Below are 19823 nucleotides of genomic sequence, written 5' to 3'. Positions count from 1 at the left end.
CTAGCTAGGCATCTCAGGGCTTGAAAGTTGATGATTCTCTTGTTTGTCTCTAATGTAGATTTAATTTATTCCGAAGGAATGTGTATTATAAAAAATATATATAAATATTTTGTTGTTTTAGATAAATGTTGCAAGTTAGTGTATATCTCTTGCGCTTTTGGTGTATATACAGGCTGTCTATATTGACAAATTTGATTATGATGCGTAAGATTTGACAATTATTAGCTAAGGTGCGAAGCATAATATACAAAATATATTATACTATGATCTTTCAGTACAGGCCATAGCAGCTTCTGTTGATATCAAAATCACTTGATTAAAACATCTAATAAAAAATTTTGTATCAGTAATGAAACAAATTTCTTGCATTCTAACTTTTTTGTTTATACAAATATGAGTTCAATTGATCAAACAAAACGTAGTTAGATCAGGTTAAGGCAGGGCGCTACGACATAATTCACATGATTAAGATTCATCTTTTGTAATTCTCACTTACCCTTGAAAATAGTATAAATAAAAATTTAATTATAAGATATATATAAGCCTAATTAATAACAAAAAAAATCAAATATATACCGACACAATGTACTTGTATTTATATTTTGAAAATATGTTATGCACGAGAGTGTTCTATCTATCATTCTCAACATTTTAACATTTTGTTACTATACAATTAACCAAAAGAATAAGTTTACCTATACTCACAAACATTTTAACGCTCTATCACCGCACAAAAGAAAACGTCCAAATCAATATATAAAATGAAGATATGATTTCGTGTTAGGATATGTCTCGTATAGTGTATATGTATTTATATTTTGAAAATATGTTATGCAGGATAATGTTCTATCTATTCGCGCAAAAATATTAACACTTTATCACTTGTTAATCAAAGAACACATCCAAGTCAATATATAAATATATGATATAATTTTCTGTATAAATATATGATATGATTATGTGTTAGAGTATATTTGATATTATTGTTTTAAGAATCATCTTTTCACTGAAAAATAACTAAAAAAAATATTTGGTAAAATTTAAATTTCGCTTCTTTGAAAAATGTTTTTGGCCTACCGTTAGAGAAATTAAGTTCTCCATTCTTTTAAAAAAATATTTTCAATTTTTGCAGAAATTAAGTAAATACTGATTTTATCATACAATCACAGCGAAATTATTATTATTTTTAGTATTTTACATCAAAACATATATATTAAAAAAAATTATCAAACAACCATTTACTTTTATAACATCATTTTTTCACCATCGCCTTTTCTAAAAGCATGTCATTTAACCGTAATCCCAAATAGAGTATTAGGTGTTTGACTCTTTCATAAACAAACACGAAAGTACTGGGGTAAATTTAGTACAATGCAAAACAAAAAATCCTTGAAATAAATAAGTAACTGTTATGGATAAAAAACTAATATATATATATATATAATTGCTGTATTTAGTACTAAGGAACGTGAGTTTCAAGGCTCGATTTGACTGCTCTTGTGTTTCGTGACTCAATCTGCCTTAACAAGATGCCTACGTACCTTGCTGATTGCCAAGGATCAAGTCAAAAAACGTAGTTCTGATTTGTGGGGTGAGGCCCCTTATATAGATGTGGGAGTCCTTGAATTGGACTTGGTATAGGAGACTTGGTGGACAAGCCTCTGAATTAGGATAGACTTAGGAGTCCTAGGAAGTAGGAAGCTGATTCCTTATCCTTTTAGGTCCCCTTGAGGCTAATCTATAAGGATTTATATCCTTATCGGGACTTTTCTCAATAGCTGATTTTTCCCTTATTAATTAATTACGAAATTAATTAATAATCAAGGCTTTTGGGCCCTTTTTTATTCCACCAGGCCTGATCTGATCCATCAGGTTTAACCTTTCTGGTCTGAATATCATACATCTTATTATTGGGCCTAGCAACCCATTAATTATAAAATCAGGACTTATTTATCCCTATCATTTGCCCCCCAACTTTTGGGAAACATTGATTAGGTTTCGCAAAAGTTAAATCTATTTGTTCCCTTATAGGGTTTCGTTTTGCGTAAAGTGTGGAGCGACCTACACATTTACAATGAATCTTCCTTTTATTCAGAAATTATCTTAATTTCCAGGAATTTTTTCCCTAATTTTCTGGGATTTTCCCTAATTTTCTGGGATTTTTCCCTAATTTTCTGGGATTTATCCTTAATTTCTGGATTTTCTCCTTAATTTTCTGGATTTATTCCTTATTTCTGAAAATATTAACATTTTTCAGAAAATATTTAAGGAATTTTTTTTATTTTTATGGATTTTTTCCCTAATTTCTGGGATTTATCCTTTAATTTTCTGGATTTATTCCTTATTTCTGAAAATATTAACATTTTTCAGAAAATATTTAAGGAATTTTTCCTATTTTTCTGGATTTTTTCCCTAATTTCTGGGATTTATCCTTTAATTTTCTGGATTTATTCCTTATTTCTGAAAATATTAACATTTTTCAGAAAATATTTAAGGAATTTTTCCTATATTTTTTTTATATAAAAATTTCGACCAGGAATCCCATTCGACCAGGATCCTGGTCGAATTATCCTTCATTCAGCCCTGGTCGACAGTATTTCGAGGAGGATGGGTTCGAGCAAGAATCCTGGTCGAATTTCGGCCAGGATTTTTTCCTATATATATATATTTTTTTTTTTTTTGAATTTTCGAGTAGGAAATTTTAATTTCGGTCAGGAATTTCGATCAGGAGCCCTAGTTTTGACCGAATTAACTTCCCTTAGTTGCCTAGGTCGACAGAAATTCGGGAAGGATCCACTCGATCAGGATCTTCTCTTGATTTCTAGTCGAATGAGTCTTAATTCAGGTCGAATTAAGCTTATTTTTCAGCCTAATCGACAAGATTTCGACCTCAGGAGCTTCGATCAGGATTCCTTTGTGTTTTCTGGTCGAATTGGTCTTGAATTAATTTCTTGCATATATTTCTGTAATTTGGATTTGGGCCCTTAAACCTGGGCTGTATTCTTTTGGGCCATCCCCTTTTTTAGTTTTTAACCTGGGCCCATTTCAACTGGGTTTTGTATTTTTAACTAATTGGGCCCTTTTCTGGGCTGGTTTTATTGGGCTGACCTTGGGGCCCACTATTTTTATTAATCCTGGGCCTGAAGACTTGGCTTTTCTTAAAAATCATTTTGGGCCTCAAATAGGGCTTTTTGTATTTGGGCCTTGGTACTGGGCCTTGGGTTTTTCAAGATTTTTCTAGAATTGGGCCTCATTTCTGAGCCCAAATTCCAAACTCTTCTAAGGTTATTCTGGATTCTTCCAGAATCTTCAAAAAAATTCAAATTTCTCTTAATTTTTCCAGGAATTTTCTGGATAATTCCAGAACCTTCTTATTTTTGGGCTCAAATGGGCTTTTTTGAGGCCCAAATCCCCTTCTTCTTGGCTATAAAAAGGTGGGATGAGAGTGTGTTTCCTCACACCTCTCATTTCACTTCTCCACTCATCCTACAAATTTCTCCCTCTTCTCTTCCTTTAGTTTTTTTGGCCACTCCTCCCTTCAAGACTTTCAGGTTTTCTAGGCTTTACTAATGGCTGACAAGAATTCCGAGAGAGCGGCGAAGATTGCCTCGGCTTCAAAACGAGGTAAGGATATCGAGATCCGTTCTTTGTACATGTCTTTAATCGATATGATTAACACTAGGGGGGATGAATATCCCTCTACTGCACATCTCGATTCTTTTAATCATTGTAACACTTGGCACAACATTGATTTCAATAAACTAAATGCTCGTTATAACGTCCTTCCTCCTTTTAGATTACTTCCAGTCTCTGGTGGTGACCGTACTTGCCACTGGAGACCCGACACTCTTTTCATTTACACAGATGCCCTTAATGCTGGGCTTAGGTTTCCTTTCCATCCTTTTATTCCTCATCTTTTGGCTGATTTACAAATTAACCCGTGTCAGCTTCCTCCAAACGCCTGGAGGAATATTCTATATTTTATGGTTTGTTGTCTTAGGGAGGGCTTTCCTCTTTCTGTAGCCGTTTTTAGGAAGGTCTTTCAGTGTTATAATAGTTCTTCCAATATCTATGGCTGGGTCTATGTCAAGCAAAGGCCCAAAAACAAACATATCTTTAACAGCGCCTCTATTCCTGATAATAATCAAAATTGGAGGAATAGTTTCGTTGGGTTACGTTGGGAGAATGGTGACTGGGGCACACTTTTTCGATCTTCCTTCGGGAAGGTCAGTGATGGTAGCCTCAAATTCATTCACTTAACTCCTGAAGAAACTATTATTTATAATGGGCTTACTCAGGATGATGGCACCACCACCAGCTGGACTCTCTTAGAGGAGTTTTCCCTGATTCATGTGGGACTATCCTCTGTTTCTCAACAGGGTATTTTTCTTCCCTTCTCAATTTTACTTCATTTCATGCATTATTAACATCACTTATTTTGTCCTTTGCTTTGTTTCAGCTGCTAAGGAGATTAATGAGGACAATGTTCCTTTGGTTGAGGAAACAGCTAGGATGAAGAAAGCTCGGCTCGCAGGCCTAGACACCCGGGGAAAGGCCACGGAGCCTATCTTTTTGAAGAGGCACAAAGAGCCTATAGGGGAGGCTTCAACTGAAGGAGCTGGAGGCCATGGTGCTCCTATCACTGCTGCTGCCCCTACTGCTGCTGCCACAGGCGCCTTTCAGCCTCTCTGGGGATTCCGCCGAGGGGACACCGTAGTTGGTTCTACGAAACATGTTTGGGATTGGTCCTACCATAGCGTGACTCCCAAGGACTTTACTGATGTGGTGGCCACCCCTGATCTTGAGAGGATTAAGCTCATGGGGGCTCAGTCTCTGGCTTCGGTATGCCTTCTCTTTTTTGAACTTATTTTTCGTTCTTGTAGCATTTTCTTGCCTTATACTTTGTTAATTGCTTTGTTCCAGTCTAACGCCTACTTTCAAGGCGCTGTGAGGCAAGCCGAATCGTGGAAGCGGGCTTCTGATAAGGCCGATAATGCCCTCAGGAGGCAACAGAAGAAGTATGCTACCCTGGAGAAGAAGCTCAAGCGCAAGGAGGAAGAACTCGGAGAGTCTAACGCCGAGCTGGTGGTACTTCGGGCGGAGAAGGATAAAGCTATAGACAACTATCTGGACTCGGAGGAGTTTGCCCAATCCATGAGGATTAGGGATGATTCAGTCTTTCCCGGGTTTTTTAGGACCGGTTGGGACACGACCCTTGGGACCGTGAACGAGGCTTGTCCTGATATTAACCCGGCGGACTACATCTGCCCTGATGACGAGGCTTTGCTACAGAGGTTTCGTACCCGGGTAGTTGTCTCGGACCACGTTCCTCAGGATCCACTCCTTCCTCCTCCCGAGTCTTCTTCCAGACCAGCTGAGGACGATAGCTCTTCCTCCTCCTCCGAGACGACAGAGACATCCAGCGAGAGCGGAGAGGACGATGATATGGATGCCGAGGGTACTTCAGCTCCTTAGAGCTTTTTCAGCCCTGCGTGGCTTGTTGTTTTTTATCCTATTTTCGAGACTTTATTTATCGAATTTTTGTAATATCTATCAGATCTATTTCATTTATCACCTTCTATGCTTGCATCCATGCATTTGATTTTTATTTGTTAGGCCACAAACATTCTTTGAAGAACTCATGAATTTTGTAAAATTGTCTGGGATTCGTCCCTTACACAAGTAATAATAAACTTCGTAATAAAACTAAAACATATAAATCCTAAGCAAGCAAAGCTTCAAGGTGCTTTTCAACCTACTCGCCATCCTGACGAGTGAGAATCGTATTCGGCTGCCCTATACATAGTAAACCTTCAGGTTTTGTGCATGCCAAGTTCTCGGGACTTCAAATCCATCCATAGTCTCTAGCTTGTAGGTTCCTCTACCTTGAACACTCTTGACTCTGTACGGCCCTTCCCAATTCGGGGCAAGCTTCCCTTTTTGTCCTACACCAGATGCTTCTATCTTCCTCAAGACTAGATCGCCTTGTTTAAAAAACCTTTATTTAACCCTTAGGTTGTAGTAGAATGAAGCCTTTTTCTGATATTCTACTATCTTTGCATGTGCCTTATCTCGCACTTCATCGATCAGATCCAGGGCTAACCTCTGCCCTTCCTCATTTTCTTCTGCGTTGAAAGCCTGAATCCTTGGAGAGGAATGTGATATCTCCACGGAAACTACTGCTTCTGCCTCATATGCCAATATGAAAGGAGTTGCTCCTGTCGTGACTCTACAGGTAGTCCTATAGGCCCATAATATGGGAAGTATCTCATCCACCCAATTATTTCTTGACTTCTCGATCCTCTTCTTTAATCCATCCAGGATTATCCGATTTGCTACCTCTGCTTGGCCATTGGCTTGCGGGTGAGCCACAAAGGTGAATCATAACTCAATTTCATTTTCTTCACAATACTTCTTGAATTCCTCATTGTTGAATTGTGTTCCATTGTCAGTGATGAGGATACGGGGAATTCCATATCGGCACATAATGTTTTCCCACAGGAATTGTGCAACCTGCTTAGTAGTGATTTTGGCCAAGGGTTTGGCTTCGATCCACTTGGTGAAATAATCAATGGCTACAATCAGAAATTTTCTTTGTGCCGTGGCCATAGGAAAAGGCCCTAGAATATCCATCCCCCACATGGCAAAGGGAATAGGTGAGTTGATAGAGGTCAGCATCTCGGGGGGTTGTCTAACAACTGGTGCATGCTTTTGACAGCGATCACATTTCTTCACATATTCTTTGGCATCAGCCATCATTTCTGGCCAATAGAAGCCTAAACGGGTTATCTTATGAGCCAAGGCCTTGCCCCCCAAGTGCTACCCACAAATACCTTCATGCACTTCCTCAAGAGCCAAGCGTGCCTCGTCGGGCCTGAGACACCTCAAGTAAGGAACCACGAAAGATCTCTTATACAGAATTCCATCTATCAAGGAGTACCTTAGTGCTCGAATAGTTAACTTCCGTGCCTCAGTTGTATCACTTGGCAACCAACCGGTCTGAATGTGAGCCTTGATGGGATCAATCCATGACGTCCCCAATCCTATGGGAGCCACAAGCTTAACATCTATGCTCCGTGTCTTCAAAACACGGAAGTACACACTTCCTGAACTTTCTTCAATCTCAGACGAAGCGAATTTTGATAGCGCATCTGCTTTAGCATTTTCTTTCCTTGGAATGTGTTCAACATGGCATTCATTAAATTGGGTCATCACAGCCCTTACTAGGCGAACATACTTAGCCATCGTATCATCCCTTGCCTCAAATTCTCCCTTTACCTGGGATATGATCAGCTCCGAGTCTCCACGGACCTTTAAGTTTTTGACTCTAAGTGTCCCAGCTAGACCAAGGCCAGCAATCAGGGCTTCATACTCTGCTTCATTGTTTGTGGTTGGGAAGTCTAGCTTCATAGCATACTCAATTAGAAATCCATCAGGGCTTTGCAAAACCAACCCTGCTCCACTGGAATTTGTTTTTGATGCTCCATCAAAATAGAGAACCCAATATTCTTTCTCCTTGTCCCCATTGTCGACTCCCTTGTCTTGAGGTATGGTAACTTTCTGCCCCCCGACTTCTTGGTTGGGTATGGTACATTCCACCATGAAGTCAGCTAGTGCCTGGGCTTTTATGGCCGTACGTGGCTTATACTTGAGATCGAACTCTCCCAACTCTATTGCCCACTTAATCAGTCTCCCACTTGCCTTGGGACTGTGAATGATGTTTCTCAGCGGCTGATTTGTTAGCACTTCAATCTGGTGAGCTTGAAAATAAGGACGCAGCTTTCTTGAAGCCATTATCAAGGCTAAAGTGAATTTCTCAATAGTTGAATAATTCAACTCTGCACCATGCAAGATTTTGCTGACATAGTATACGGGTTTCTGGACTTTCAGTTCCTCCTTAACCAACACCGCGCTCAAGGCGCTTTCTGAAACAGCCAAGTACAAGAATAAAACTTCACTCAGAACTGGCTTGGCCAACAACGGGGCCTGGCCCATATACTTCTTTAATTCTTCAAATGCCTTCTGATTTTCCTCACTCCATACAAAGTCTTTAATGTTCTTTAATGACTTGAAGAATGACAAGCACTTGTCTCCTGACTTGGAGATGAATCGTCCTAGCGCAACAACCCTTCCTGTGAGTTTCTGAACATCCTTGACAGTTTTTGGGGGTTCCATGTCCAGGATTGCCTTTATTTTATCGGGGTTAGCCTCAATTCCCCTCTTTGAGACCATCAATCCCAAGAATTTTCCAGATCCTACTCCGAAAGCACACTTCGTAGGATTCAACATCATCTTGTGGTACCTCAGGACCTCAAAAGCTTCCCTCAAATGGGTTATATGATCAGTCTTTACTAGACTCTTGACTAGCATGTCATCAACATAGACTTCCATAGTCTTCCCAATAAGATCCTTAAAAATTTTATTCACCAACCTCTGATAGGTGGCTCCTGCATTCTTGAGACCAAACGCCATAACAAGATAACAATAAACACCAAAGTCAGTGATAAATGATACCTTTGGAATGTCATTCTTATGCATTTTGATCTGATTGTATCCGCTAAATCCATCCATGAAACTCAGCATCTCATGCCCAGCAGTGGCATCAATCAAAGTATCAATTCTCGGCAACGGAAAACAGTCTTTGGGGCATGCATCATTCAGATCAGTGAAGTCTAAACACATCCTCCACTTTCCATTAGCCTTCTTCACCATTACAGGGTTGGCTAGCCACTCCGGAAATTGGATCTCCTCAATGAAATCAGCTTCTAAGAGCTTTTCTACTTCCTGTTTTATAGCCTCTTGTCTTTCCGGGGCAAAATTTCTTTTCTTTTGTTTCACTGTCTTCCGGCTTGGATCCACGTTTAGCTTGTGAGTAATTAACTCCGGGTCTATGCCTGGCATATCAGCTGCTGACCATGCAAACACATCACTATTTTCTTGTAAAAATTTCACTAACTTCCCTCTAAGAGACTCCTCTAATGTGGCTCCAATGAAAGTCATCCTCTCAGGATTCTCGGGGTCTAAAGGAACCGAAACCAATTCTTCTGCTGGCCTTCCTCTATTCTCATCATTTTCTCGAACATCCATATCTTCAATAGGAAGAACCTGCCCCCCGACTCCATCTGCCCTCAAAGAGGCCACATAACAGCTTCTAGCCATTTTTTGATCTCCTCTCACTTCTCCAATCCCGTTTCGGGTGGGAAACTTCATGACTGAATGGTAGGAAGAGGGGACTGCCTTAAAGGCATGTATCCCTGTTCTCCCCATGATAGCATTATAAGTTGAACTAGCCTTTACCACCACGAAATCCAGCATCTGCGTTGCTTGCCTTCGTTCCGTACCTATGGTGGTTGGCAATTTGATTATCCCTTCCACAGGACATTCTACTTCAGCAAATCCATATATCGGCATGTCGGTTGGTGTCAACTGGGAGTCGTTATACCCCATTCTTAGAAAGGTGTCGTGGAGCAAGATATCCACAGAAGCACCATTATCCACAAGGACCCTCTTAACCGGGCTATTTCCTATTATCGGTGTTATGACCAGCGGGTCGTCATGGGGAAACTTTACACCCTCTAGGTCGGAATCATCAAAAGCCCATGTTACTTCTGTCCTGGCCCTCTTCGGGGCTTCTCCAACAATATGCATAACCTCCCTAGTATATGCCTTTCTGGAATTTTTGGACAATCCAGCAGCAGTTGGACCTCCAAAGATCGTGTTTATCACTGGCCCTCGAGGGTGTCGCGGTCCTCCAAAAATTGCATTTATAACCGGCCCTCTGGGTTGGGGATTCCGCCCCTGATCATCTTGGTCCCTCCTACGATCTTCAAAGTTCTTCCTTCCATTATTATTTCTGTCCCCTCCATCTCCAGTATACTTGTTCAATCTTCCTTTTCGAATCAAAAACTCAATTTCATCTTTCAATTGCCTACACTCATCGGTGTCATGGCCAACATCTTTGTGAAACCTGCAATACTTGCCCTTATCTAGCTTGGCAGGATCAGCCTTCAAGGGCTTAGGCCAGCGAATATCTCTGTCTTTCTCAATCTCCATCAAAATCTGACTTCTGGGAGCATTCAGCTTAGCGTATTCAGTGAACGTTTGCCCAGGTCCTCCCTTCTTGGGGGTTGAATCAGGGTTTTGTTCGGTTCTAGGATATTTGTCCTTAGCGACATACTCCAAATCAGTTTTTCGTTTCTTGCCTCCAGTGGGCTCATTACTTACTACGGTCTTCCTCATGCTTTCTTCAACCTTGATATACTTCCCTGCTCTCTCTTGGAGTTGCAACATGTTTTCTGGGGGACGTTTGGCCAAGGACATCTTGAAAAACTCATCCCTAGTTCCTTGTTGCAGTGCTATCATGGCTACCTTATCATCAAGGTCTGGGACTTTTAAAGCCTCCTTTGTAAAACGATTCAGGTAGTCTCTCAAAGATTCCTTTGCTCCTTGCACAATGCTCATGAGAGATGCTGAACTTTTCTCATGGACTCTCCCACTGATGAACTGCTTAATGAAAGCCTGACTTAACTCCCGGAACGATCCTATAGAGTTTGGGGGCAAGCGACTATACCATCTTTGAGCCATACCCGACAGGGTTTGAGGGAAGGCCCGACACTTTATAGCATCATTCACGGGTTGCAGCAGCAGTGCATTAGAGAATGTCCTAACATGATTTGCGGGGTCTCCCGTGCCATCATAGGCTTTGATAGTGGGCATCTTGAATTTCCTTGAGATATGGGCATTCATTATCTCTTCTGTGAAGGGTGGAGTTGGATCGTCAGGATCTCCAAGGGGAAGGAGATTGCTTGGATCAGTTCTTGGGACAGCAGCCCTTCTTCTTACCGGACCATCCAGGTCTATGATAGGAGGAGGATTTCTCCCCCTAGGAGGTATGTGGGGTCTGGTGGCCTGGTGAGCCTCCAAATCACGCCTCAGCCTTTGGATTTTAGCCTCATGAGCCCTGATCCTTTCCTGCACTACTTGGGGAATCGCCCCTGGGGTGCTTTGGGGGCGTTGCCTTCCATCGGCCATTGGCTCTTTTCCAGGACGCTTCCTTCTCGGGGCCACTTCATCATCCGAAGATTCGGAGTCTCTCTCAGTGTATGGACCAGAAAATTCCCGATCCTCAGGGATAGGACCCAAACCTCGTATATAGGGGGCGACCGCCCTCGTGCTTCGCTTCGCCTAGCATATCCGCTTCCTCCAACCTCAGGGTGAAGGGGCATCCCATAAGGGGGGTTAGTAGTAACAATAGTTGAATATTCATACCCGACGGGTCGAGAATTCACAGGTATATGTATTTGTTGAACTTGAGGATTCGTACCTTGAATCGGGGGAGTTGTCCCTTGTAGCTGGGGTTGAGTTGCCCCTGTCTGGGCTTCCTCCTGAGTAGATGCATAAGTTGAATGGGGAGGAACCTTCACGGTTGATGAAATCACCTGGGTTGTCTCTGATGGTGTTCCTTCCTCTATAGCTCCAAGTGTTCTCCGTGTTCTCGCCATGGTTGTTGTTGTTCCTTCCCACAGACGGCGCCAAATATTATGGATAAAAAACTAATATATATATAATTGCTGTATTTAGTACTAAGGAACGTGAGCTTCAAGGCTCGATTTGACTGCTCTTGTGTTTCGTGACTCAATCTGCCTTAACAAGATGCCTACGTACCTTGCTGATTGCCAAGGATCAAGTCAAAAAACGTAGTTCTGATTTGTGGGGTGAGGCCCCTTATATAGATGTGGGAGTCCTTGAATTGGACTTGGTATAAGAGACTTGGTGGACAAGCCTCTGAATTAGGATAGACATAGGAGTCCTAGGAAGTAGGAAGCTGATTCCTTATCCTTTTAGGTCCCCTTGAGGCTAATCTATAAGGATTTATATCCTTATCGGGACTTTTCTCAATAGCTGATTTTTCCCTTATTAATTAATTACGAAATTAATTAATAATCAGGGCTTTTGGGCCCTTTTTTATTCCACCAGGCCTGATCTGGTCCATCAGGCTTAACCTTTCTGGTCTGAATATCATACATCTTATTATTGAGCCTAGCAGCCCATTAATTATAAAATCAGGACTTATTTATCCCTATCAATAACTAAATAAAACTTTAAAATAAAAATAATACATATTATAAATAATTATAGTATATGTGACTTTTACAAAATATAATAGATTTTTTTTAAAATTTAAGTTTTATGAGATTTGACCCTACTTAATTGATTATGACCCTTTTACTTAAAAACACAACGAGTATAAATTTAACTAAAAAATTTAGGGGAAATTAATTTTTTTAACACTCAATTATGTTTTTTAGAAACCGGTTTCACTTTTTTTAGTCACTTAACATTATCTTTGTATTAATTGTACCTTACTCTGTTCAATTTGATTTTTTGCTCTTAACACAACCAAAAAACAATAAACCCGTTTATTTATAAATAGATTATACCTCTTACAAGATCATTAAAAAATGACACGTTAATTAAAATTGATAATCATACATTGTTATACTTTTTGTAGGAAAGAGAAATTTCAAACTTTGCGCAAACTTAAATCCCTAATACAATCCATGTTTATTTTACTGAGGCTAGAGCTGTCAACGAACCGAACTCGGACGAACTTTTAACGAACTCGGACAAAATCTTAACGAACAGAATACTGTCCGATAAACTTATCGGACAAAATTTGTTGTCTGAACTCAAGTTCAGTAATATTCGAACTGAATACGAACTGTTCGTGAACATATCGAACCGAACCGAACATAAAAGAACACGAACTGTTTGTGTACATCATTTGTATTTTTTTAAATACTTTTAAATATTATTTTAAGTGAAAAATTGTATCAAACTATTAATTAGATATTTTTTCACAAATAAAATATTTATTTGAAATAATTATAAAATATAATTAATATAAATTATTAATAATATATATAATAACTCGAGTCGAACCGAACTCGAGTTTAACGAACGAACTGAACTCGAACCGAACACGAACCGAACTCGAGTTTAACGAACGAACCGAACTCGAACTGAACACGAACCGAACTCGAGTCGAACACCTTAAAAATTCAGTTCGATTCGTTAAGATTATCGGAAAAGAAATGTTGTTCGAATTCGAATTTGACAAGCTTATCGGACGAGTTTATCGAGTTCGAACTCGAACGAACCGAACGAGCTTAACGAACAGCTTGGTTGGTTTACAGCCCTAACTAAGCCCTAACTAAGGCCCTATAATTTAGTATCTGTTCAGAACAGATAGTGAGACTCTAAACCAGGATAAGTTCCCTTATATATAATCCATGTTAATTGAGAAAACAAGAACCTCAATTCTGCATTTTTGGTGATAATTTATTGCTAAATTAAGTTTGAGAATATTCTTATGGATAAACCGGAAAATCTTGTTTCAATAGTCCAAGTGTACATGTGTATGCATCATCCTAGTTAATTCAGTAAAATAGAAAATAATATATTTTAATTAATTAATATATAGTATTTAATAAACAATACACTTATCTCCCCCAGCTTATGTCCGTGCACATTGCCGGCTACTACCAGTACATGTATTTTTTTACTCTTTGCTTTTTCTTCGTTTATCTTATCCTCTGTTTTCAACCAAATTGGGTCTGACGTAAGAGTGTTATATAAAAACAAATTAGGTTGATGATTTGATTAGAATTGTAAGCAATTGAATAACGAAAATTCTAACATTTCGCAGTCCATACAAAAAGGACAATTCACCAAAAGTTTCTCAATTTATTTGTACCCCCCCTGTAGCTTTTGATGCCATGAAAAAACACGCATATTTTGTTTCTTGTGAAAGTTTTCTTTCCACCGTTGATTTTACACCTCCTGTTTCTTCTCTCCCCCCCCCCTTTCATTTTTTGAGTTGACGTTCAACCATGAAAGAGTTTTCAAAAGATCCAATCAACCTTCGATTTGCTCCTTCCAAAATGTTGTTTTAATATCAAAAGAAATTGCAGATACTGTGACTTGCAAAAAGGAATTAAATATTGAGAAAAATAGTTCAATCATCTAATCTTCTTCTCTGTAAACTCAGTACAATAGGACTTGGGAAACGAGGACGGGGCTTGGGCTTCTGTTTTCTGATATTCATCATAAAATACCAACTACGAATTTAAAATATTCCAAGTCGGGCCATTTTTTACAAGGTTTAAACTCTAGTTATCCAAATAGCCACTCCTCGGCTAATTAATCAAAATAATGCACAACTCTTTGTGTAATTACATATGCACATATCCGATTCTAAACATAGGTGCTTACAATACGTTTTTTTCTTACGAATTAAATAATATATAGTCAATATGAACCTTTTATTAGCAACCCATGACTGATAAGATGTTAATTGATGCTTACACTTCTCTAGAAAAGGTTAAAAGATAACCAGTCAAGTAAATATATAGAAAAAGTATTTAGCCAAAAAAAAATATATAGAAAAAGTAAATAAGGAACTTGGTTAGTACCTAAGAGCAGATTTTATAAGGATTATTGTAGACCAGATCAACAAGGTTGATGACAACCCACAACAACTATATGTACTATTGTTGTGAATAACCTGGGTATTTTACTACACTATTAAAATTTGTTGATGATTCAACTCACAGATTGCATTCGTCCACCCGATTTTTGTGCAGCTGAAATGCAGGAATAACCCATGCTCCGCAGTTGCACCTCATTCCTGCCCAATTGAACGAACCCAAGCGGCCTTTACAGCCCAGGCACTGCAGCTTCTGTTCCACAAAACCTTCTTGAACTGCCAGTTCAAAAGCCAACCACATGAGACTTTTAACAGATTAACAAACGGTTTTCTAGGAAAAGTGTAATTTTAATGATCTTGATAAACCTGCTTCCATCCACTTCATAGGCTCCACATAGATGGAGGAACATTCTGCTGGTTCTTCATTCATGTGCAATGGTTCCCCTTTTTTCCCTGTCCACCTGAAACCTTTTTTTGCTCCAGGTTCATGAGAAACTATTTGCTCCTGTGAAGCAACAATTCTTCGACACTTCTTGCAGCGATAAATAATTTGAGGTATTGACTCGGATTTACAATCAGAACTATTTGATTCTTCCATTGTGGCTGTTCTCAAATTTCAGATTTGCTAAAGGAAGTCGTAACAGAAGAATTAGCAAGACCACTCAAACTTCCGCTATTAGCCAGACAAGAACTAAAAACACTTATATTCTTATGAAATTAATAAAAGACACGTAAACTAAAGGAAGACAAACAAAAATCAATTTGCAATGCCTGTAAATAGAATACATCCAGTTAGATCATTCACTTTACTGCTTTACCAACACCAGGTAAAGGGCAATCAATTGTTTACTTCAAGACATTCAAATTTTGATTTATGTAGTGTCCAATAACTAGTACAACACTAAAGGATAATTACAAAGAACCTTTTACCTATATTATTTGTATGTAACTCGAGTATTAGTTAGTTCAGCTCTTAAGCACTGTAATGCAAACAAAGATTCTTTTAGGCATAACAAAAAACAAAAACTACGAGAAAAGTCCCAAATAACAATAAGAATTATGTAAATTGAGTTTATAAGAAACGCCATACCAAAAAGAGATAAAATCTACTGAATATTAATTATAGCTTCTCTAATAAGATGCTAATTTGAAGGAACAAAAGAAGTTTGAGTATACAACATATAGTACAAAGTAAGAAAAAAAAAGTACTACTAAATACTCCCTCGGTCCAATTAGATTGTTAACATTGTTCAAAACGTGTGAGGAAAAATTTAAATAATATTAACAATCCAATGAGACGGAGGGAGTAACGATTAACAACAGCCATACATAACAATCATAAACAGAAATGATGTCCTCTGTAAATATATCAAGACACATATTGCTGGTTCTGCAATTTATTGAACGAAAACAAGTAGTTCGAGTTCACAAAATGACATCATTTAAGCTAGAAGTAAATTTTACTTCTTGTTTATAAAATTCTATTTCCATATTTTTATTAATCAAAAATACACCAATCTACATTGATGACAAGCAATCAACCATTTGCCCTCCACGGAAACTATAATATGCTTTAGGGTGCAAAATGGCTGCTCCAATTACTTTATTGTTTCACAGGATACATAGTGAAAGGCCTCAACTAACATCATATAAACTTTAAACTTTATACACAAGATGGCTCAACTTAGAATAAATCCAGCTGTTCCCAATTTCAAGGGAAAATAAAATCTTCCAGATAATTGTATGCTTCATAAGTATTATCTGTCTTATTCGAAAAAGTGATGCAGCCGTAGAACATAAATAGGCTGACAAAACATGCTCCATTTTATAATTTAACAAAACATGTTCCCCCATCTTCTCTTCCAATCAACAATTTGACAAGTATGAATATCCTAATACTGGTAATATGCTTCTTCTTTTTTATCTGCCAGCTAGTGCTTATAAATTATTTTACAAGTACCAATCTTTTGCATGCACAATAAATCAGGTTTAGCAAGAAGCACCACTTAGGCCCTGTTTGACAATCCACTTATAAGCCATATGTTTGGCAATCCACTTATAAGCCACTTATGGCTTATAAGTCCGTAATAACTTATCGATGAGTGTTTGTCGACCCAACTTATAAACTGAATGTTAGTAACTACGTACTTTTTCTCAACTTATTTTGATTTTTCGTTGATTTATTAACCTCAATTTTAAAATTTATATTTTTAAATGTTAACCTTACTTAAAATTCAAGAATTTAGATAATTATATTTAATAATTATATATTTTAGTTCATTTAAGACAAAAAAATTCTAACTTACAAGTAAAATTATCCAAACACTTCTTTAACTTATAAGTATTCTTTTACTTATCACTTATAATTCACTTATTCATTTTAAGTCGCAAGTTACTTATTTTCAGATTTCCCAAACGGGCACTTAGTTTCTTACACTTAACAAATTAAACATCAGTTAGGTTGACTAGCTCAAAATACCGAACAATCATAGTCCTTAATATTCATTCTCCTTGACGGCTGAATGCATTCAACAAGCTAACACTTTTACAAAAATGGAACCGACCGGCGACCAACATATGTAAATCTTAGTTAATTAAATAATTACATTATGATTCCAAGGGGAAAAGTCAGGCATAAAATTACATTACACACACAAGCTGAGGGTCTTTCGAAACAGCCCATTCATCGTAATGAGGTTAAGGCTGCATACATCTTATCCTCAGAAACCATAAACATCACATATTAAAAAATGTGAGCTTCATATGCACAGAAACAAAAAATTCCCCATTATAGTTGTCATAGTATATCAACCATTATCACCACACAAACAAAAACACATACAAAGTGTTTGTGTTTGTGTCGGTGTGTATGTAGACAAAATCAGTACTAGGAGACATAAGGGGTTTTAGTTTACCTCGAAAGAAGCGACGATCCTGGGTGATTGAATTGAATTAGCAACCCCCCGAAAAAGTGTGTTTTCGTTCAAGACAGACGATGTGTATAACTTGAGATTTTAGGATGGACTGGACTTTATTCATTGTTTCTTGTAAATAAATATAAAATTATACATATTTATATAGATGTATATATTCATGATTTTTTTAGAAATAAAAGAATTTTTTAAAAATAATGTCTTTTAATTGAATATATATATATATATGATTAGTTATTAGTTATTAGTAATTAGCGTGTTATTATTTGATCTTATTAATAGAACTGTCCGTGTTAATTTTAAAAAGAGAAGGGTTCTATTAGAAAAAATATTGATAATAAGGTATTTTTTCTGAAAAATATAGCTGGTTAATTATTAATAATTTATAATATTATTACTTAATTTTATTAAATAGTATTGTTCATATTTATTTTATAAAAAGGACGTGTTGTAATTGAAAAAAATAAAAAATATAACGTATTTTAATTGAAAAAGTTAATTCTTCTCGATTTTTTTTGGAAAGGAGGTGCTTTAGTTCACTTGCATGTGAAATGCACGTTTTGCATTTCATTGTCTATCGAGATTAATTATATGATAGGTGATACGACTAATTAAAAATTATGCGTTAAATATTACCAAAATTAAAATTTGTGTTTTGTATTTAACAAAATCCTTTATTGGGATTTCAAAATTAGTGAATTTTTATGAGGTGTAATTAAAATTAGATTTGGCTAAAGTTGAAAAGAAGTTAAATAAAATATTAATGTAATGAATCATGTTTCATTCTTTTTCAGCGAATAATTTTTTCTATTTATTATGTTTATTACTTTTTTACTCTATTACTACTATTTTTATATTTTTTCATAAAATTTTATTTAAATTAATTTACTTGAATTATCATTACCTATACGAATACTCTCATCATATATCTAACATTTTAAGAGTCTAAAATAATCATAAGCATAAAAATAATAGTTATAATATGAACGTAATCCTTATGATATAAAAGTAAAAATATTAAATATAACTAAATTACGTTCTTAAAAATCGACACCCTTATGCTAATAAACATGCTTAGCATTGATATAAGAATAATAATATATTTAATTAAAATATTAATTTATTCTTGTGCAATATAATAAACAAATAGTGAAGAACTTTGTTATTTATAAATTATCAATATACGAGTAATTTGTAGAGGGGGGTTGAATACAAATGACAACTTTCAACTTTTTCATTTTGAACAATTGCTAAATTGAAATAAGAATATAAGATTTAAAATATCAGGTGGTTTATTTTTGACTACCACATGAGTTATATATTGAAGAAATAATTTGTGTAAATTACAAGGATTTCACAACTGCGTTTTATAATATTTTTCTAAGAGAATGTGCACTTACCTGACCTCTTTTGAAAATCCTAATTCTTATTTCTTAGAGACTACATTGTTACTGCTTAATTTATATATTACCAAGTTACAAGTCTTGATAGACAGTACATATCATAGTCTTCGAGGTACAACAAGCAAGATTGCTACTTCAATTTCTTTCCCGTGAGCAATGACAAATTAGGTTATATTTTATCTTGATGTGCTGCTTCGAATGCTCCTCCAATTGTCATCCCCAATTGTCATGCATGGAAATGGAATGTTTCTTCTTATTCTTCACTATCCAAGATCACATGCTCGTTTTGTCTTGGCTCCCATTTTTCAAACTGAGATCTTATATCAGCCCGTGTGCTCTGTCAGATTTGATATATGTGCTCTATTTGGTTATTGTAAAATGTTATTTGCTACATTATTCATTGACAGTGTACATTCCTTAGTCGTAGATGAGCTGATTCCCTAGCCGTAGATGAGTTGATTCCCTAGCCGTAGATGAGCTGGTTCTGGAGCCGCTGAAAGTGTTCTTCCTTAGACATTGATTGTCTCACTTCATTTAAAAAGAAATTACATGGCATCGAGTATTTACAATTCGCCACCATATCCTATTTATCCTTTGAATCAAAGATGATTAACAATTACAACATCGGATATTATCTGAGATCTACATAAAAAATGCTACACATTCACATCATAGATAAGTCACTCCACCAACGGCTATTGAGCTGTAACTTAGCCATTAGTAGTTACGCTTACTTAACAAAATATTGTGCCATATATTTTGTTCATCATTAAAAGTGTATTCGATTTCTAATAATCTCCCCCAATTTATGACTGATACAATAACAACCATAAATTATCCTCTTGATGATAACAAAACATATAATGAATAAATTACTTTACAGAGAGTACGACTGAATTTAATTAAGCTACTATGTTTTTCAAGAACAGGAACACAAGTAAAATGATAGAGAATTATTTTGCTTCCTTTGATCTGAGCTTCTTCTCTATGCCTTTGTTG

At 36.9% G+C, this 19823-nt stretch overlaps 1 protein-coding gene across 1 annotated transcript; it reads right to left on the bottom strand.

Moving 5' to 3' along the window:
• Positions 1-14383: 14383 nt before the first annotated feature.
• Positions 14384-17535, bottom strand: LOC141672084 (putative inactive dual specificity protein phosphatase-like At4g18593). Its single transcript, XM_074478584.1, has 3 exons — positions 17404-17535; positions 14855-15113; positions 14384-14764 (listed from the first exon to the last, which is right to left on the bottom strand). Exons 2-3 carry the CDS (start codon positions 15084-15086, stop codon positions 14610-14612), a joined length of 387 nt encoding a protein of 128 aa, XP_074334685.1. The 5' UTR covers positions 15087-15113; positions 17404-17535; the 3' UTR covers positions 14384-14609.
• Positions 17536-19823: the final 2288 nt, after the last annotated feature.

This window comes from Apium graveolens, chromosome 7 (genome assembly GCF_009905375.1).
Source record: "Apium graveolens cultivar Ventura chromosome 7, ASM990537v1, whole genome shotgun sequence".
Lineage (NCBI taxonomy): Eukaryota > Viridiplantae > Streptophyta > Magnoliopsida > Apiales > Apiaceae > Apium > Apium graveolens.
This window is presented reverse-complemented; position numbering and strand designations above follow the sequence as displayed.